This window comes from Diaporthe citri (genome assembly GCF_014595645.1).
Source record: "Diaporthe citri strain NFHF-8-4 chromosome Unknown scaffold_6, whole genome shotgun sequence".
Classification (NCBI taxonomy): Eukaryota; Fungi; Ascomycota; class Sordariomycetes; order Diaporthales; family Diaporthaceae; genus Diaporthe; species Diaporthe citri.
This window is the reverse complement of record NW_025064851.1, coordinates 3,216,776-3,240,110: the sequence shown is the minus strand read 5'-3', so window position 1 is coordinate 3,240,110 and position 23,335 is coordinate 3,216,776. Positions and strand designations below refer to the sequence as shown.

General features: G+C 22.8%; 1 protein-coding gene across 1 annotated transcript; it reads right to left on the bottom strand.

The window, feature by feature from the left end:
- Positions 1-3,161: 3,161 nt before the first annotated feature.
- Positions 3,162-5,036, bottom strand: INS49_012880 (uncharacterized protein; the record flags this gene model as incomplete). The annotated part of the gene is made up of 7 exons (XM_043173582.1): positions 3,162-3,388; positions 3,440-3,616; positions 3,668-3,718; positions 3,773-3,841; positions 3,895-4,443; positions 4,512-4,807; positions 4,876-5,036. The coding sequence occupies 7 exons, from the start codon at positions 5,034-5,036 to the stop codon at positions 3,162-3,164; spliced, it is 1,530 nt and encodes a 509-aa protein (XP_043022879.1).
- Between the last annotated feature and the right edge of the window lie 18,299 nt (positions 5,037-23,335).

The window sequence follows — 23,335 nt, the reverse complement described above, 5'->3', positions numbered from 1 at the left end:
ATAATTAAAATTTAATTTAATATAAAAATTAAAATATTTAATTTAAATAATAAAAGTAAATTTATAAATAAAATAATTATTATAATATTTTAAAAATATAAAATTATTTATAAAAAATTATTTTTTTATTATTATAAATTAAATAATATATTTATAAAATTAAAAATTATATTTAACTTTATTATATTAAATAATATTATTTAAAATACTTTTAATTATATTTTTATCTTATATATTTTTATATTTTTTATTAAAATTTATATATTAAAAATAAAATTATTAAATAAAGTTAAAAAAATATATTTTATAAAATTTAAAATTAAAAGTAAAATTATTTTTTTTTATTTATATATATTTTTAAAAAGTTATTATAATTATAATATTAAATTATATTATTTAATTTATTTTAATAATAAAAATTATATAAATAATTAATTAATTAAATAAAAATATATTACTTAAAATAAAAATATTATTAATATTTTAATTAATAAAACTTATAAATAAATTATTTAAATTAATAAAACTTATTAATAAATTACTTAAATTTATAAAATTTATATAATTATATAATTTTTAAAAATAATAAATTTAACTTTTATAAAAAGCAAGAAAAAATATAAATATTATTATAAATTATTTTAAAGATTTTAATAACTTAATATTAATTAATATAAACTTTATATTAAATTTTATATTAATTAATATTAATTATCTTAATTAAATCTTTATTTAAATATTATTTATTAATATAATAAATATTAATAATATTATTAATATATATATATAAAATATAAAGAATAATAAAAGAAATATTTAATAATAAGTTATTAAAAGAAAACTTAAATTTTTATTAAATATAAATATATAAATTAAAGTATTTATAATTATAAATTAATATATTATTAATCTTTATTAAATATATATAAAAAAGTTTAATATTTTTAATAAACTTATTTATTATAAAGCTTAATTTATTATTTATAAATATATATAAATTTATAATATAAATTATAATAATACTTATAACCTTATAATATATTATAATAATTTAAAATTAATTATTATTATTATTATAATAATAATAAATTAATAACTTTAATAATTTAATATTAAAATAATATATTTATATATTTATTTAAAATATAATATTTATATATAATTATTATAAAAATATTAAATATTATTTAAAAATTAAAAAGTTATTTTAAAACTTTTTAATATTTTATATAAACTTAAATATTTAATAAAAATAATATTTAACTTTTATATTTTTATTAAAAATTAAATTATTATTATTATTTATATTAATATTATTTTTATTATTAAAAGCTTTTTTTAAGTTAATAAATTTTATATTAAGCTTATATAATATTTTAAATATAAGGATTTTAATTTTTATAAATATTTATTTAAATTAAAAATTATATAAATTAATAATAATATTTATATTTCTTAAAAAAATATATTTAATAAATTTTAAAATGCTTTAATATAATTAATTATAATTAAAAATAAACTTTTATAAATTTAAATTTATTTTTATAATAAATAAACTTTAATAATATTATAATAAATATAATAATATATTAATTATTTATTAAATTTATTAATTTCTTTATTATTAAAATAAAATTTAACTTTATATTTTTATATATAATATTATTAATATTTAATATTAAGCTTATAATTTATTATTTAAATATTATAAAAAAATATTTTAATATATTTAATATATATTAAATTATATTTTAAAATATTTAAAATAAATATTATTATTTTAATTTATTATATTTAATATATATATTAATGCTTTTTATAAAATTAATTTAAATAATTTAAAAGCATTTAATAAATATATATATAACTTTTTAATAATAACTTAATTATTTAATTATTAAAGTATTAATTTATTATTATAAAATTTATTTATAAAGTAAAATATATAATATATTTCTTAGCATTATTATATTTTTATAAAATAATTTAAGCATTAAAAGATTTAAATATTAAATATATTAAATATTTATTTCTTTTATATATTAATAATTAATTAATATTAAACTTTATTTAAAATTATAAAATTAATATTTAATTAAAATATATTATTATTTATTATTACTTTATTTATAAAGAAATTAAAAAAATATATAATATTTATTATATTATATTTAAAGATAATTTCATTAATATTTATATAAAAGCATTACTTTATTTTATTTTTAAAAAAGCTTATATAAAATTAAAATTAAGATAAATATAAAATTTATATTATTAAATAAGCATTTAAATAATTAATTAAAAATAATATAAATAAAATATATAAATATTAAAATAATATTTATATAATAATTTTAATATAAATTATAGCGAAATATTTAAATTATATTTTTTAACTATTAAAACAAAACATTTCTTATTATTATTAAGATAGTAATACTTATAATAAGGGGTATATTAAAAGGTGCAAGAATTATATGCCTATACATTAACGCTAGCTTATAAATAAGCTCCTTTTAAGCATTTAATAACGGGGAAAATTCTCTCCTTAACAACACAACAATCAACTATCATTTGCTTAATTGCTTCATCAGAACGGAGAAAAGTTAATTGGAAAATCTGGCAGTGAGATTTTGGGTTTTGATCTTGGCCGTGAAAGAACTAGCCCCGTTAACGAGGAGACTTTCCGTCACAGCTTCAAGACGCTTACGAAAAGCTTTCAACCCACGAAGCGAGAAAAGAGCACGATGATGAGTTACGCGAGCGCGAGCGCGAAAGAGCTGCGCAGCGAGCAAGAGATGCAGCTGCGACACGACAAGCGGCTGCGTGGCAAGGGCTGCAATTGCCAGAATGGCCCGAACAACGAAGAAGAGGTTACCAGACGGGGGGAAGTGTTCTAGAAGATGAGTTTTCATTCTTCGAGAGACTATCTCAGTGGTTCATGTCCGGTATTTTGCTATCTCCTAGGCCTCATCCGCCGATTTTATCATCGAAGCTTCTACTCAAGACCCGGGAGAAACTGCCAGAAATCCACAGTCATCAGAATCATCCATCATTGCCCGAAATTCCAGACCGAGGAAACGCAGACTCGCAGCATTCAATAAAAGGACACGCAGGAGGTGCCAATTTTGTTAAATGCGTCGAAAAAGAAGGCAACCAAGTTACCAACCACCACCACCGGTGTTCCAGTCGGCACCAGCACCACCGGAGTTGGCGTTCCAGTCGCCACCGCCATCACCACCGTCAGCAGGGGCGTCAGCAGGGGCGTCGATAGAATCGAAGCCGCCGCCGTCGGCACCAGCTCCGCTGTCCTCGTCAACGTGAGGCTTGGTGCAGCGGACCTTGGTGTGGCCATACTCCTGACAGTTCTGGCACTGGACCCGGGAATCTGGGACATTGTTAGCATGTGAAATTTGAGGTCAGGAGAAACGAGACTTACAGTCACGAGGCTTCGGGCACTCGCGGCTGGTGTGTCCATAGTCGTCGCAGTTGCGGCACTGGACCTTGGACATGTCTCGAGGCTTGTCGCACTCCTTGGCCAAGTGACCCTCCTCACCACAGTTGCGGCAGCCACGAGAGCCACCACCGGTGGGGCAATCCTTGGAGAAGTGTCCGACTGGAAACTGTTAGCACGTAGCCTCTGGCAAAAAGCTGGCAAATGACTCACCCTCGTTGCACTTGCGGCACTCCACATTGGAAGCATCACGGGGCTCGGTGCCTGGTATGGGCGGTCAGTCAGTGAACAACAGCTGGCGGTTCACGAAGGACTCACAGTCAGCAGCCTTGTGGCCACCCTTTCCGCAGTTCTTACAGGCGAACTTGTCAACACGAGGAGTAGGACCTGGGTACGTCAGTCCAAAGCTTCGTAACCATGGTGCTGGAAACGAGACTTACAGTCGCGGACACGGTGACCCTCCTGGTCACAGTTGTAGCACTTGACGACGGTCTTGTCGGGTTCCAGCTGCTCCCCAGGGCAGTCCTTGCGGACGTGTCCAAGCTTCTCGCAGTTGCCACACTTGGGCTTGCCAACCCAAGGGACAACGTCGCCAGCCTCAGCCAGCCGCTGCATCACGACCTCGTGGTTCTCAGGCCAACCCTCTCGCTCAGACTGGCGAAGGGGCTTGTCGGAGAAGCGGTAGTTCACAGTGTACTTCTTGTTTAGGTTACCCTGGAGGTCCATGTTGGTCAAGGTGATGGACAGGTTCGCACGCTCCTTGGGGATGAGGTAAAGGCCATAGCCCTGAGAACGGAGGGCCTTCTCGATCTCGACAAAGGTGGTGGTTGGCTGAGCCTTGGCGTAGATCTGGATCTTCTCCTTGACCTCGTCCATGTCCCTGTCATTGATGGCCTGCTCCAGGAGCTTCCAGGCCTCCTCACCGGTCATGTCGGGAAGGTGGCTGCGGTCGACCTTGCGAGCGTTCTGGCACTCGGCAGCAGTGTGGCCTTCGGCTTGTGTCAGTTATCCAGGCAATGGGACGTTCGAAGGAGATTGGGTCTATCTTCGGACTCACCGGTCTCCTCGCAGTTCTTGCAGGTAGCGACATAGACGGGGCACTCCTTGGCCATGTGCTCACCCTCGCAGTGGTAGCACTTCATGGGCTCCGGACACTCCCTGAGCATGTGGGAACCCTTGCAGCGAGGGCAGACCAGAGGATCCGGACACTCAGCGATGAAGTGGCCCTCCTTCTTGCAGTTGCCGCAGCGGGCAGGACCCTTATCGGGGCAGTCTTTGGCGAAGTGGCCCTCCTTGTGACAGTAGCGACACTCGACCGGCGCAGGGGGCTTGGGGCACTCGGCCTTGTTGTGGCTGTGTCTGTATGTCAGCCGGTACCGTCACTTTCGTGAGTGCATGTGGATGATTGGAGTCAAACATACCCAGGCTCACCGCAGTTGAAGCAGGCACGGTCGCCGCCGCCTCCTCCAACACCCTCAGCGCCACCGAAGCTGTCACCGTAGCCACCGTCAAAGGCACCAGAAGCGCCGCCGCCACCAAAGCTGTTGCCGGCGCCGCCACCGCCGCCGTCGTTCCAAGACATCTTGCTGGTTCAGGCCTGGAGTGCTGTTGCAGTGTCTGCGGAGTGATACGTCAGGAACTAGAAGCGAGACCTCGACCACGAGATAAGAAATATTTTTGAAGCGTGTACTGAGAACATTTGGATGAGTGTGAGACAAATGGATAGGGTAGGTTTTGGAGCGGGGTGGGAGGGAAAGACTAGACTTGAAAGCGAAGTTGAGGCCACTTGCACCAAGGATGGGCGCCTCGCAGTGGTTTGTTTCGCCTCCAGCTCGAAGAGATCAAATCTTACTGAACGCAGGTTGCGACGTGATCACCGATCGCTGTAAGACTCGAGACTCGAGCACCGGTGGCGAAGGCAAATGACGATGAAGATTTGTGTACTTGGAAGAAGAGGGACTGGATGATTTTGAAGGGAATGAGGAAAACTGTGGTGCTTCTGTGTACAAGAGCGCCGACGTGCTTACCAGCCGTGACAGTTCCTGACGGTGCTGGATCAATGTTTAGGGAAAGAAGTCCGCGTAGACGAAGGGGTTCGACGCGTCGTCTTGTGATGTGTAGGATCGAGATGTGTTGTGAAACGAAGGGAACGGTGGAAGGAGGAAACAGAGGAACTGGGCGATGAAAGTCAAGAGGCCAGGCAGTGCTGCTGGCGAATGTGGGGCTTGCACCAGAACCTCGCTCAGAATCAGACTGGGGAGGCTGGTCTTGAGAACATCGAATGGTAAGACAGGCGAGCGGGTGAGGTGGGAAAGGTGAGGAAAGATGACAAGCCAGACACACAAAGGAGAGGAGGTTGCTTACCAAAATGAGAGGTCGTCTGCGTCAAATGCAGGATCAGCCTACAGTGTTTCGGATGCTGCTGAGACGACAAAGGTTAGGTACTTCAGGTATGGAGAAGGATCAGATGGGTGAAAGACAAGTAGTCGACCAATTTGATGGGGGGCGAGACGGTGGGAGGGAGGGATGGGCAAGCTGACAGGCGAAGAGGCTGTGAGAGTTGTGGAATGGAGCAGACGAGAAAAGGTCAACGTTGAGGACTTACTGGTCTCGACTCTTGGACACAATTGTGAACGGGAAAGAAGGCGCGCTTTCTGTTGACCTGGTCCACGCGGTTGGTGTGGTCGAGTTGGGAAGGGAGGTCGAGGGTGCAAGTGGAAGGTGCCTAGGTAGGCAGGCAGTAGGTTGGAGTGGGACGAACGAAGGAGCTCCAGCTACCCCGTCAGGTTCAGACGAAATGGAAAGACAAACTGATCAAGCAGGTCTCAGAAAAGCCCACCGCGACTTTGTGTGCCTAAACAAGCCCACGCCTTTTTCCTGGGCGACGCAAAGAAGGCACAACTAAGGCAACGGTGACGTGGTATAGAAGGGGGAACTGGGCACCAGATGGCCATGAAACGGAAGGCATGACACACACACACACACACACACACACACACACAACACAGGAGACGTCAGTGTACCGAGAGCATCAACCTCCGCAGAGGGGACTTCACGTGGATACGTTCGAAAGTCTAGAAGAAGGCTTCCTGTGCAGCTCGGCATGTCCTCTAACACAAGGACACTCATTCCATCCCTACCAGTGGCTGGTAAATGAGAAATCACGCGACAGTCAAGTGCCGTCTTCGTGGTTGCCACACTAGAGCGAGAAAGCATGCTTGAAAGATGAAGTCTCAAAGAATCGTTCTCTTGATTTACGTCCCGCTGTTGACAGCCCAAGGGTGAGCCAGTTGAATCAAAACAGCAGATGTGACAGCATCCATGCCGTCGACCTTTCGCGAACTTCATGGCCGCGATTTGACATTTCCCGACTGCTGGATATATTTTCCGGCTAAACGCTGCCAAACAGCCATGCCAATTTAGAAGCCAGCTGAGACCTTGATATCTCCAAGAACTATAGCCGTCCGAGAGCTGCTGGGTGTTGGCTGAGCGACAAGAGGATGACGGGGTGATGCGTGGTGGAGTTTGGGCATTCCAAACAGCCAATTCGACTTTGCAAAATCCTCGAAAGAATACATGAGAATAACTTAAAGCTTGCCACTCAAGAAAAATATGGCACCTCACCGGTCGCAAAGTCCAGTGGGCAGCGAGCAAAGGAGTGACGGGCCAGGCACAAGCTGCTGTTGGCCAACCAGTGTAATAACCACTTGTGCACCTACCTACGTGCATGATTCAACTCTTGAGTACATGCTATATCCAAAGCTAATCTATCTGTACCGAGGCCGGCTTGCCCAGAAGGCGAGGTCCTGCCTGCAAAGTGCTTCAAAACTCCCAGTTCATTGTATTTTCGAAAGCGAGGATGGGTCGCGGCAGAAACATTGCAGAATGGACCACACAGGCTTCATCTCTTGGATCCTTCACGATGAGACCCTCCAGGTTTTCCACGTTGATGCGAAATACTTGCGGTTCAGGTATTTGCCTCCTTCTCGAAGCACCAGCGTACGTAAAGAACCAGGCTTCGATATTCCATACGATCAAGACCTTATGCGCAGAGACACGACATGCAAGCTCGCCATCCCATGCCCGGTATTTGTTGCACGTCGCCAATGAAATACCAGGGTAGTCTCAAGATTTTGTGTAGAGCGAGATATTAAAGACTGAGACAACTGTAATGAGAGTCGGGCGTTGACGAACTTCTTCACAGTAGACAGATTGGAGCGATGTTGTCTGCATCAGGCTCGGTCTAATTCGCCACCCATGAGTTCGCATGCAGTGCAGCCCCCCTTTTCCACTGTGTCTGGAAAACGAAACGCTCCCCCCCTGTCAAATTAGTTAGCTGTCCCCCCCCCGCACCAAAATTTAGCTGTGAACGCGAAATATGCACTAATATTTTTAAGGACAACCTTATTAATATTAACTATATACTTAATTTAATAAAAGAAAGGTTTTAATAATATAATTAATTTAAGCATAGCTATAAATATTAAAGTTTTATTTATATTTAAACTTAATATTATTAAATAAATAATTATAAGTTAAATTTTATTATTATAAGATTATTATTAAGTAATATTAAAAAAAGGTTATAATTATAAATTTATAAATAATAAATAAATAGCTGCTTATATAAGCAGCATTACAGCTTAAAACATTAAAAGCATTACCCTTTAAGCATAATTAATAATTAAGCAACTTATATACTTATATTATATAATTTATAATATTCCTTATAATTATTATAATGCTATTTAATAAGTTAAGTATATAAAAAAATATAAAAATAATTATGTTTATTAAAAACGTTTTATTAAAGTATTTATTTAATAAAAATTATAATTATAAACTTTTATATTATTAATTAATAACTTTCTTTAAAAGTAATAATCTTTTAAATAATTAAAATTTATTAAATTATTATTATTAATCTTATTTCTTATTAATAATTTATTTTTAAAAAGTAACTTTATTAATTAATTTATATAATAATAATATTTATATTAAAGTTATTACTTATAAATAAATATTTATAAAGTTAATTAAAAATTATAATAATAAATATTATAATATTCTTTATTTATAATTAATAAGTAAGTTATAAAGTAAATAATTATTAAATAAATATTAATAATAAGAAATTTATTAATTTAATATTATTTTTATTAATTTTTTTCTTTTTAATTATTATTATTTTTACTTTATTTTAATATAACTTTTTTTTCTTTTTAATATTATAGCTATTTATATAAGTAATTATAATATTATAATTATTTTTATATATAATTATATTAATTAATTTATAAAAGAAATTATTATAAAATAAAATAATATATAAATTACTTTTATTATTTTTATAAATAACTTTAAAGTTATTAATAATAAATTTAATAAATAATTAAAAAATCTTTAAAAATAACTAAAGATTATTAATAATAAGGTAAATTAATATAATAATATTTTTTATATTTAACTTTAAAGCATTTTTATCTTTATTATTAAAAGTTAATTTTATTCTTAAAGGCAAAATATAAGCAATAAGCCCTTAAATTTATATTTTTATAGTAATAATATTACTTTTATTTTTAAATTTATAAATTATTATAATAATAATAAACTTAATTTTTACTTTATTAATAATATTTAAGCTAATTATTTTTATATTTTAATTAACTTTTAATTTAAAAAAGCTTTTTTAATAATTATTTTATTTAATAAATACTTTTATATAAAAGCTTTTATAAAGAAAAAAGTTTTTATTTTAAAAAAACTTTTTCTTAATATAATTATTATTATTATTTTTAATAAATTAAAAAAAATATAAATTTTATTTTAAATAATAATAATACCTTATAAAATGTAATTATTGAAAATAATTATAAAATTCTTTAATAATTTTTTTAATATTATTTAATAAGCTATTAATAATTAGCTAATTTAATTATTTTTTATTAAAGCTATTATTTAAATCCTTAATAAATATTACGCTCTTTATTTAATAATAATAATATTTTTTTATCTTACTTTTTTTAAAAAATAAATTATATATTAACTTTATTTAAAGAATTTATAATACTTATTATAAGTTATTAAAAATATAATAAAATATTTTTTTAATTTAATTAATATTATTAAATAAAACTTTTATTAATTAACTTAATATTTTTATTAAGCTTTTTAATAAAGTTTAAATAATAATTATCTTTATAATAATTAAGAAAGTTATTTAATAAATTAAAATATATATTAATAAGTTAATAAAGCAAAGCATTTATATTAATCCTTAAATAATTATTTAATTATATAATAACTTTACTTTTTTTATAATTTATAAATAAACTTAGCTATAATTAATAAGCTTAAAATAACTTAAATTAAGCTTATTAATATTATAATTATATAAATTAATATTTTTAACTTTTAAATTAATAAATATATAATTTATTTAATTAAATAATTTAAAGATAATCTTACTTATATAAATATAATTAATAAGAAAGATAATATATACTTTAATTATAATAAGTAAGGTTATTAAATAAAAAATTATTATTTTAAGTTTAATTAACTTAAAACCTTTTTAATATTTAATAATAGCCGCTTTATTATATTTAAAAATACTTTATATAAAAGTAATAAGCATATTAATTTAACTTTTTATTTATATAATATAATTTCTTTTTAATATAATAAAAGGCTTTATCTTTAAACTTTATTAAGTTATAAAAATACTTATATTTATATTATTAATTTAAACTTAAATAATAAAGATAAAAAGCATAAAAATTTAATTATTTAATTTAATAATAATAATAATAATAATAACTTATTTAATAATAATTTTAATAAATTAAATTATAAAAATGAAAATAATTAAAGTATTTACTTTATAAATGTAAATATTAATAATTAATTATTATTTATTTATAATAAGCTAGCTTATAAAAATATTAATATTTTTTATAATATGTTTTAAATTAACCTTTTTAATAATTATAAGTTTAATATTTTCTTTAATTATAATTCCTTTATTTATTATTATTTTAAATTTTTAATAATATAACTTACTTTATATAAATCTTCTTACTTTATTTATATAATAAGCATTAAAGGTAAGAGTTTTTATATTATTAAAAATATTTTTATAATAATTTATTTTATTATAAAAATTAACCTTATAAATTAATTTATTATTTCTTATAAAGTTATTTTTAATAATATTTTTTTAATAAAGTTAATGCTTAAAAAAATAATTTTTTATTAATAAATAATTTATTACATTTTTTAAAATATTATTTACTTATTTATATTTCCTTATTAATTAAAATTAATTTTATTTATTAATTAATAATTAATATACTTAATAAAGAAAATGGTTTTCCTTATTATAAATACCTTGTTTTTTACCCTTAAATAGCATTTAAATACTTTTATAAATAACCTTTAAATTTAACGCTACTTAAAAAAATATTATATTAAGTTTCTTAAATTATTTAATTTAAAAAAGCATTAAATAAACCTTTTAATAAAGATTAAGTATTGCATTAATATTAATAATAACTTATTATTTTATTAGCCTTTTTAATAATTTGATTTAATATAAAAATAAATTATTTACAACTTTATTAAAATATATAAAGGAATATTAATTAAGAAGAATAAGAGTTTTTATAATAGCCGCCATAAGGGCAATGCATTACAAGCATTGCTAATAAGGTATATAGGCCTTATGAGTTACATATTAATTAAATAAAGCATGCAAAGCCCTTAAATAGCCCCTGCTAAGAACCCTTAAATTAAAGTTAATTAAGCCTTATATTTATTATTTAATTATACTTTAAAGTAATTATTATAAATAATAATTATAACTTTATATTATAAAAAGGATTTCTCTTAATTATTTAATACCTTTTTAATATAAAGGATATAATATATAAATAATTAAATTATAAAGATAAAATCAAGATTAATTAATATTATTAAATCCCTAAAAAAATAAATTAACTTAAGTAAAGCTTTATTATAATATTAATTTTACTTTATAATATAATTATTAATTTATAAATATAACTTTAATTATTATTAATAATAGTTTTTAATTATATTATAATAAAAAATATACTTACTTAAAATTTCTTTTAAAATAATATATTATAATACTCCTTTACTTTATAATTATTTATATAAATAAAATAAATCTTAACTAAATAATAATCTTTTTTATAATTAAGTAATTATAATAGCTATCCTTATAATATTACTTTAATCTTAAATAACTTACTTATTATAAATATTATAAGTTACCTTAATTATTTTATACTTATTTAAAAAGTTAAAGCTATTTACCTTATATTACTTTATTATTTAATTTTATTATTTATACTTTTTTCTTATAATATTTAATAATTATTTTAACTTATAATCTTATAATTATTAAAACCCTTTTTACCTTAAAAAAACTTATAATAATTTATTTAAAGCCTTATAACTTAATTAAGCTTATTTAAGCACTATATATTTAATAATATAAAGCTCCTTAACGCCGTTTTAAGCAAAAACTTATTTTAATTAAAAAAATTATTAATTAATAAAATTAAAAGCAAAGTTAATAATCTTTTTATATATAAAAATATAATTATAAAGGCTAAATACTTACCTTTATTAAAAAAGCTGCAATCTTTTTTAAATAATAATATATTTAAATAATACATTCTTTATATTAAAGAAAAATTTAATAAGTTAAAGATAAAAGCTATTAAGGCTTAGCAAATTAATAATTAAGATTTAATAGCAATATAAAAAGTTAATAATAAAATAAATTATATAAATAAAATATTAAAAATATTAATTAATAATTTAAATTTAAATATTAATAAGATTAAAAATGCTTTAAATTTATATTTTAAAATAAATAATGCTAAAAATAATAATTTATTTTTAAAAATGCAACCCTTATATAGCTATAAAGATCCTTTTAAAGGAAGAGAAAGTAATAAAGGTAATAAAGGAAATGATAAATAAAGAGGAAGTAATAATAATAAAGGCTAAAGAAAAAGAACTTTAAAAGATAATCTTAATAACTTAAATTTAAATAACTTTAATAACTTTAATAATAATAATATTAATTAACGCTATTTATTATATAATAAAAACTTAAATTTAAACCTTTATAATTAATATTATAATACTTTCTTCTTAATAAAAATTAAACTTACTTTTTTTTCTTTAATAAAGCTTAAAAAAAAGAAAATTAAAGTTTTTAATTTAAAATATAATAACCTTAATAATATTAACATAATTATAATTAAAAAAAACTTAATTTTTATAAATATTTAAAGCTTTATTAATTACTTAAACTTCTTTTTAAACTTAAATAACTTAAGTAATATTAAGAAAAAGATTATATAAATATTTTTAATTTTATTTTAAAAAATAATAATTTATTAATTAAATAATAAAATAATTAAATTAACTTATTTTAAGCTTTATATAAAGGAATATATTAAGATTATAAATATATTAGCTTAATATTTCTTAAAAAAGCTAACTTAAGTTATTTATAAGTTTTATAAGGATTTCTTAATATTATAAAATATTATTAAGAATAAATTTATTCTTTAAAAGTTTATTTAAAAAAACTTATAATATGCTTAAGTTATAAATATTCTTAATTAAAAAAATATTAATTCAAAGGGAGTTATTAATAATATTTAAAATAAAATAAATAAGTAAATTTAAATATATCTTAAACCTTTTTATAAATATAAGTTATTAAAAAAGTATATAAAGAATATTAAAAAGATAAAGAATATTTTAATTAATATAATTAATTAATATTACTTTAAGTATTATAAAAGGGTAAAAGCTAAATATTAAGTTAATTAATTGTTTATATATCATTATAACTTGCAAAGCATTAAAGATAAGCTTATATAATCTTAATATAATAACTTTAATAATTATTAATGCTAAGATAATTGCTATAATTATAAGCAAACTTCTTTTTAATGCAACTTTTTTTAATTACCCTTTTATTATAATAATTATACTTAATTATATAATAATAATTATTATTATTATAATTATTATAATTATAATAATTATAATATTAAAATATATAAAAATAATAAGTTTAAAGATAATTATAAGGAAGTTAAAAAAAAGTAAAATTAATTATTAAGTTTTAATAATAAAAAGAAAGCATATAATATAATTAATAATAATAAGCAAATTAATTATAAAAAGCTATATATTTTATTATTCTTTTCTTTACTTAAATATATATATTAAGTAAACAGCCTTTAAACTATTTTATTAATATTTCTTTTTTTAAGGTTTCTTAGCTTTAATTATTATTTATTTATTAATATAATTATAAAGGAAAATAATAAAACCTATAATTTTTATAATTATATATTTAACTCTTAAAACTAAATATTTAAGCATTTAAGTAAGTATATTAAATAAAATAAGTATATTAAGGTTAGCTATAATTATTTTAACCTTAATTAATTAATAAAAGCTTTTTATATTTATATAATCTTTATTTAATATATTAAAAATAATATTATTAAGAAAGTTTAGCTTTAATTAATAAAAAATACCTTTATTAAAAATTATATTTACTTATAAATTAATATTTAAGCTAAGTTTAATAGCTTAAAGTTTTAAATATATATTAATATAAACATAAGTTATAACTTAATAAATTATAAGTTTTTATAATATTTTAATAATATAATTATTATTAAGTATAATACTTATATTATTAATAATATTAATAAAGGTTTTATTAAATTAATTAAGCTTATATAATAATTATTTTTAACTTATAAATATTAAGTTAATAATAACTTTAATCTTTTTTATTAAATTATTATAACTTAAGTTATTAATAACTTATTTATAAGTATATTGCTTAGCAATAATTAACTTTATTCTTTATAAGCTAATATTTAATACTTTAATAATATTATTATATATTTAAAGCAATGCAACTTTATTATATTATTTATTATTAAAAAGTAAGCACTTAATTTAATAATGTAAAAAGTTATTTTAAAAGAAGCTTATATCTTTAAGTTAAGATAATTTGCTTAAATCTTAATATAATATATTAACTTATTAATAAAATATTTCTTTATATTTATATTTATTTATTTATTAATAATAAATATATTAATAAACTTAAAAAGCCCTTACTTAATAATTTTATATAATAATATTAATATTATAATTAAAATTAATTATTATATAAAGCTAAGTATTATTTATAAATATAAGGATTTAGCTTACTTTATAACTTTATTTATAAAAGTAATTAAAGCATTAAAAATAATAGCAGCTATTAATATCTTATTTAATTTAATTTAAGTAATTTATAATGGGCTTAAGCTATTGCCCAAGCTATAATGCATGCCCATGCCAGGCCCACATTACACCCAACTTTCTTACATAATAAGGCATATACTTAAAAGATAAATTTAAAGTTAAGCCCTTTTAAAGCTTAACTTATTTCTTAAATATTATAATTTATAACTCCTTTTAAATACTTTTTAATAAATGCTTAAAGCTAACTTATAATATTAAATTATAATTTTTAAATTATATTAAGGAGGATACTTATATTATAAAGATAAACAACCTTATATTTAAGATATTAACTTTTTTATAAAATATATAGCTAAAAATCTCTTAACTTATTTTAATATTAAGCTATAAAAACGCTTAAGAAGTGCCTTAGCCCCCTTAATTATTTATAATAATATTTATTAATACTAATAATAATACCGCTATATCTTTTCTTATAGCAATGCTTTATTAATTTATAAAGCTTAAAGCATATATAAACCCTTTTAACTTATCCTTAATTTAATATAAGCTGCTTTTAATTAAGCCTTTATTTAATAATATTTAAGATAGCTTTTTAACTTAAAAAATAATAATATAGCATAAGTTATAAATTAATATAAGCTTTATTAAAGGTTTTTAAAAGTATTAAATCTTTTTATAAAGTTAATTATTTATTAAGATATAATTATATATTATAACTTTTTATAAGCAAAATAAGCCTTAAAATAGCTTTAATATAAATAAATTCTTTAAATATTTAAAATACTATTATAAAAACCTATATTAATAAGTAATTATTTTAGCTAAGCTTAAGATATTTTAAATATAAAATTATAATGGCTTTGCTTAATTTTATATTTAATTTAAATAATTAATAATATAAATTAAAGGCCTTAAGTAATTAAGTAAAATAAAGCTAAATTACTTTTATAATTAGCTTTCTTTATAGCTTTATAATAAGGCTATTAAGGCATTAATTTTATATATAAATTATAATAAAATAATAAATATATATTGCTAAATTATTTATAAGCTAAAAGTATAAAACCTTAAATATTAATAATATATAAGCTTACCTTTACGCTTTTTAAAGCTTTTAACTTAAGAATAATAAGCAATAAATTAAAATATAATAATAATAAATATAGCTATAATAAGCATAATAAGGAGCTAAGGCGCTAAGAATAAAGGGCTATAAGGGTAGCAAGGCATTTTTTTCTTTTAGCTAGCTAGCAGCTAAGTTAAGGCGCCTTGAATTTTTAAGTTTAAAAGAAAGGCTTAGCAAGGATGCAAGGCATGCCTATATTATAGCTAATAAAGGTACTTTATAATAAATTATAAACTCTTTTTATAGCTATGCTAATTTAAGTTTAAATTATAAAGCTAACTATACTTTATAAGGAAAACCTTATTAACCTTAAAGAAAAAGATTAATTTTTAAGTAAAATCTTGCTTAAAAGCATAAGCTTTCTTTATAAGCTTAATTTATATAAAAATAATATTAATAAGTATAAAATAAATTAAATAAGCCTTCTTTCTTAATTCTTATTATTATAAATTATAAATATATTATTATTACTTAAATAAATAATAAATATAATTATTATATTATTATAAATAAGCAATAAGCATAAAAAGCAAAATTAAAGCTAATAACTTTGCTTATTTTAAGAAACTTAAAAATAATTATTAACTTATTATAAAGCCAATATATTATATATATAATATAGCTTTCTTTAAATATTAATATATAGCAAGCCCTTATTTTAACTTATATAGTTTTAAGCATAGCTTATCCCCTTTTTACTAAGCTTATTTTAATTATGCCATTATAACGTTTTATTAAACCTAGCTTGCAGCTATATAGTAATTAGCATAGTTTAAGGAATAATTATAAAGAAAAAGGGTTAGTAAAATGTAAATAATTTAGCTTAATTAATCTTTAAAATAATTATAAGGGCGTAAATAAATTACTTATTTTATAATAAAATGGCAGATATTACCTTAATAAAAATAAGCTTAAGTAAGATTATATAAATTCTTTAAGTTATAGCTCCTTAAGAAAGAAATAATAATAATATAAAATAATGCAAAGCTAAGCCCTTATTAAAAAAAAGTATAAGACTTTATTAACTTTTTTAATAAGGATTAAGCTTTTACCCTTTTATTATATTAAGATTAATTTAATTATTATATTTATTTATTATTAGCAAAAAATAAATTTATATTAGCATTGCTATAAGGCTTATTATATAATATACCTTAAAATTAGCTATTTAAGTTATAGAAATAAGTTATAAAACTTTATAATAAGGGTTAAGTAAGGGCTAGCTTTTTACTTATAGCAACCCTAATCTTCTTAATATATAAAATAAGTAAGGGGTAGCGGTTTTATATAAACTACCATGCCTTAAATAAGATAACTTAGCAAAATCATTACTTCCTTCCCCTTATTAAAGAAATATTACGCTCTCTTTTTAATACTTAATAATTTATAAAGCTAAATATTTATGCAGCCTTTTATTAAATATAAATAGTAAAAAGGTAAGAGCATTTAATAGCATTTTAAACTTAATTTAAATTATTTAAATAGCTAGTTTATCCTTTTAATTTATTTAATGCGCTTATTATATTTTAATAATATATTAACTTAATCTTAATTAATATTTTAAAAAATTATATAATGGCATACTTAAATAATATATTAATATTCTCCTTAAGCTTAAGGAGAAACTATATAAGGAAGGTATAAAAGGTTTTATGTTGCTTATAAAATATTAAGCTAAATTTAAATTAAAATAAATGCAAGTTTATAATAAAAAAAGTAAAATACTTAGGCTTTATTATTATAGCTAAAGTAGGTATTTAAGTAAATTTAAAAAAGGTTAAGGTAATTTAAGAGTAAAAGGCATTATAAATAATTTATAATATTTAAAGCTTTATAGGGTTTGCAAACTTTTATTATAACTTTATTAAGAACTTTTTTAAGATTATTAATCCCCTTATTTATTTTATTATTAAAGGGATTTCTTTTTAATAAGAAAATAAAAAGAATATAGCCTTTCGCTATTTTAAAATAATATTTATAAAAGCATTAATCTTAATTAAATGGAATTTAAACTTAGGCATAATAATAAAGGTAAATTGCTTAAAAATAGCTTTTAATATATATTTATTAATTTAAAAAAGGGGGGCCCTTTACTTAATTGCTTATTACTTTATAAAGTTTTCTTTAATATAATAAAATTATATTATTTATAATAAAAAGCTATTAATAGTAATTAAAGCCTTAAAGGTATAATTATTTATATTTTAAAGTATATTTTACTTATTTATAATACTTATAAATTATAAAAGCCTTAAGTACTTTATTAGCTTTTAACTTCTTTTAAAAAAGCAAGCTTAATAAGCTAAAATTTTATCTCTTTTTTGCTATAATCTTTAATATTGCTTAAGGATATAAGTATAATATCTTAATACATTATTATAATAAGAATAAGATAAAATAACCTTAAAAGAGGATTGCATAATTAAGATATTTTAATTAATCTTAATAGTAATTTTTAATGCTTATGCTATTATGCTTATAAAGCTATAGCTATTTAATAAATTAATATTAATTATGCTTTAAGATAAAAGAGTTTAATAGAATTTATAATATAAGATTTATTATAAGGCAGTTATATTTAATTAGCGATAATTCCTTAAGAAGGCTAAAATAGCGGTTTAAATTACTAATTATACCCTTAGCATATACAGCATACTTTAATTTTAAAGCTGGCTATAGCTCTTAAGCTAAGAATTGCTTACTATATTAATATTATAGCAAGCTTATAATTTTCTTATAATAAGGCATTTAAAATAAAAAGGGACTTTTTAAGTCCTTTTATGCAACTTTTATTAAAATAATATATTATAAGCTATTTAATATTTTATTTAAAATTGCAATATATACTGCTAAATTTAACTTAATTAATAATTATAATAAAGCTTGCTTTGCCTTATCCCTCCTTTAAATTACTATTAATCTTAAATATTTATTAACTTTATAATAAACTTATTAGCTTATAAGGGCGGCTTATATTATTTAATAATTATTATAAATTACCTTTTAAAATAAGTTCTTTTAAAAGCAATATACTTTATAATTATAAAGAATTATATATAATGCTTTATTACTTTATAATAGCGTTATTATAGGTTTTCTATATTTATTATTAATAATTAAGGCTTTAATTAAATAAAGGCGTTTTAAGCTTTTTTATACGCTTAAATAAGCATAAAATACCTTTTATTTATAATATATTACCTTAAAATAAATAATAGTATAAAGCAAATAAATTAAGAAGTATAAAAGTACTTATATAATATTATTATCTTTTTATAAGATAATTAAGCTAATTACCTCTTAACTTATTAAATAATGCTAAATAATAAGGATTTAATAATAATTAGTTAAAGCTTAAATTAGCTAATAAATAAATTTAATATATAAGCAATCCCAGGCCCCTTAAATATAACAGTATTTATAGCTAATCCTAAGGGCTAAGTAGCTACATTTTTAAACTATTTTTAAATTAAAATGGATATTGCTTAGGCTATTATTATTTTTATTTAATAATAATAAAAATAGGCAATTAATAAATACTGCTAAATAATAAAAAGGTTCTATATTAATAATTAAGTATGGCTATCCTTAAGGTACTTTTAAACTATTTAATTAATAAAGAAACTTAATTAGCTATATTAAAAATATATTATAGTAAATATTTTTATACCTTAAATAGTTATTTTAAATATATTAAGCTAAGTTTATTTTACCTTTAATATTAATTAAATTAAGTATATTATAAAGGATTTACTATTTATTTAAATATTTATAAATACTTAGTTAAGTACTATGTTAATTTTAAATAAAATAAATAAGGGCTAGAATAAAGAGTATTTTATAAAGGAAATCTTAATAATTAAGAATATGCTAAGGTACTTATAAAATGATTTTCTTAAGAAGTAGGTTTATATTAAATAAAAAGGCTAGGATATATTAATATAGGAACCCTTTAAGAACTTATAAGGATTAATAATTCTTAATTTATTTAAGGCATAATAAGGAGATGCCGTTATTTATAAGGGATTATTTATTTAAGGTAATTATAAGGTGGGTTTGTATTAAGCTTAATAGGTTTATTTAAAGGTAAAGTGCAAGGTAATAAGGGTTATAAGCAAAGATAAGATAAAGATAAGTAATTTATTTTTATTATATTATTTAGCTAAAAAGATAGCTTTATTTATATAAGTTTTAAATAAATTAAGTAAAATAAAATAATAATAAAATTTAAACTTATAACCTTATTTATAAATAAGCGCTTTTAATTAACTAAGACTTATTATATATTTATTTTAAATTTAGTTAGCTCCCTTTTTTAATATAACTTAAATTATAATAATGCATATTTTTATATATTAATAGCTTATATAAAATTTAATGCAGTACTTAAGCTAAGTTATTTAAAAAGTAAAAAATTTATAATCCCCTTAAAATTTCTTTGCTTATTATTTTATTTAAATAAGTATAATATATATTATTTTATTAAAGCGTTCTTAAGGTAGCGTTAAGATAGGAGCGAATTATATATATAGTAATGAAAATTAAACCTATATTATTATTAATAAAATATAATGCTTTTTATTACTTAAACTTACTATATATATAATTAAGGTTTGTTTAATAATAATAATAATGGCAGCGCTTATACTTCTTAAAAGGGGATAGCTTATGCTTATTTAAGTTAGGACTTAAGGTATAATTATAATAATAAGACTTATTTAAACTTAGCTAAGCATTTTAATAAGAATATATAAAAAGGCTAGGGTAGCTTAAGTTAAATATAAAGCATAAGAAATAAAAAATTAAGCGGGTAATAGCTTAAATAGCTTTAAGCATTATAATAAACTTTTAATAATAATAATCCTTAAAATAGTTAAGGTGCTTTTATTTTTATTATTAATATAAATTAAACTTATATAAAGAGCAAACTTTACTTTAAGATTTATTATAATATATTTAACTTTTTATATATTATTTTAAAGCATGCTAAAAATATTAATTATGCCTTAAATAACTTATTAAAGTTAGCTGCTTATTATAAGTATATTAAGATTATAATATATAATAATATTATTATAAATAAGGGTTAAAAGCTTTATTATATTAAGCATACCTTAGGAAGTATAAGGAGCTAAGATAGTATAGTTATTATTAATAAGGTTAATAATAAGAGCTGGTTTATATATATAAGTAGTTAAAGCAAGGGCAAGCATAATTAGCAGGGGTTTTTACTAAGCTAAAATAAGTAAATAATTAAATGCATACATAGCGGCATTAAAGGGGGTTATAAACTTAATAGCATTACCCTTAATTATATTAAGTTTATCTTTATATTAAGATATATATAAAATATGCTTATAATTAGCATAATGTATATTTAAAAAGGTATAAAAGGCATTATATAATGCAGTTAATTTAGCAAACTTTTGCTTATATTAATAGTAAAAGTTATAATAATAGCAGTAATTAATATATAAATCTTTATAAGTATTGCAAATATACTTAGGAAAAATATTAATATTAGCTAAAACTTAAATGCAGCCCTTATATAAGAACTTTTTAATAATAAAAAGCTATTAGTTATTATTATTATTATTACTTAAGATAAGGTAATTATTAATAACATAATAACCTTTTAAGCCTTAATTATTATTATTAAAAGGATAAAATAAATTTTCTTTAGCATTAATAATAGTAATACCTTAATTATTATAGTTTTTATTAAATTTATTAATAAATATTATTTTATTAATATTAAGATTATAGCAGGGTTAATGTATTTATATTATAAGCGTAGGTTAAGCATAGGCTAGGTGTAATAAAAATGTTATTAAATATAAGTTAAATGCATTATAAGGTAAGTAAGTTAATATAGCAAGAAATTATATAAATATCGCTATTAATAATATAAGGGGGGGCATTATTAATTAAAAGGTTAGGTTTATAATATAAGCAATAAGAAATTATAAAGATATTGCTAATTAATAGGAATATTTCCGCTAAAGTTATTAAGGCTATGCATTAAGCATAAGCTAAAAGGATAATAAATTAATAATAAGAGCAACTTATTTAATTAATAATAATGATTAAGGTAGGGCAAAGTAATTAATAATATAGCTATATAATAAAGTTATTAAGAGAAGGTTGTAATGTTTTATAATTATAGCATAAGAAAAACTTAGGCATAAAATGGCTATATTATAATGCAAACTAAGATTAAAGAATTAATGGCCTGTAATTATTGCAATAAGCAAATGGCAACAGGCTAAGCATATAATTAATATGCATTATACTTAGTATATATTATAGCATAATGCTGGCTTAACGCGTTATAATGCCGCGGGGTGCATAAATATTAATAAGGTAGGGTAGGAATATGCAGCTTATACCTTTTTAATTAAATATAAATGGGCCTTGGTATAGTTAATATATATAGCTTGTGTATAATTGCAATGTATTAATTAAGAACTGCATATATGGTAAATATGCAATTAATATAAAACTATAAGAGCCTTAGGTTTAATCCTTATTGCGTATAATGTAAGAGCGAAAAGAAAGCTATGTAATGAGCTTAAGTTATTACCTAAGCCGTAATGCATGCTTATGTTGGGCCTATATTGCACTTAACCCTTTTATATAATAAGGCATATACTTAAAAGATAAATTTAAAGTTAGGCCCTTTTAAGGCCTAACTTACTTTTTAAATATTGCAATTTATAACTCCTTTTAGGTACCTTTCAATAAATACTTAAGGCCAACTTATAATATAATTAAAGATAAGAATATTAATATTAAGCCTTTAAATGCTTTTTTTAATAAAATGTTATTTATTATGCTTTTTTTTAATGTAATTTATTATATTATTAAAGGTAAGAGTTTTACTAAGGATTTTAACTTAAGTTTCTTATAAAAAATGCTAATAAAGTAAATTATAATTATTTAATGCTGCTTTATAATTTTATAAGCCTTAAAACACTTAATAATATTATAAATATTATTATTAAGGATAATATTTATATTTATATTATAAATTTAAAAAAGGCTTAGCAATTTTAAAAGATAATTAAGAAGGTTTTAAATATATAAAAATATAAGGCCCTTATTAATATATTTAAGGAGTAAATAATAAAGGTACCCTTATTTAATAGTTAATAATATGCTAAGCTTAATTATTTACATTACTTAATAATTTAATAAAATAAAAAGTTTATTAATTAAATTTATAATAATTTTTAAAAAAGCAAGTAATTAAACTTTATTAATAATATTTATTTTTTTATTATATTTATCTTTATAATTTAATATAATATTTATAATATTAAAAAGGAATAAGTAATTATTAACTTTTAACTTTTTAATAAATAAATAATTCTTAATAATTATTTATTGCTATTTTAAAAAAAACGTTATTAAATTTATTTATAATA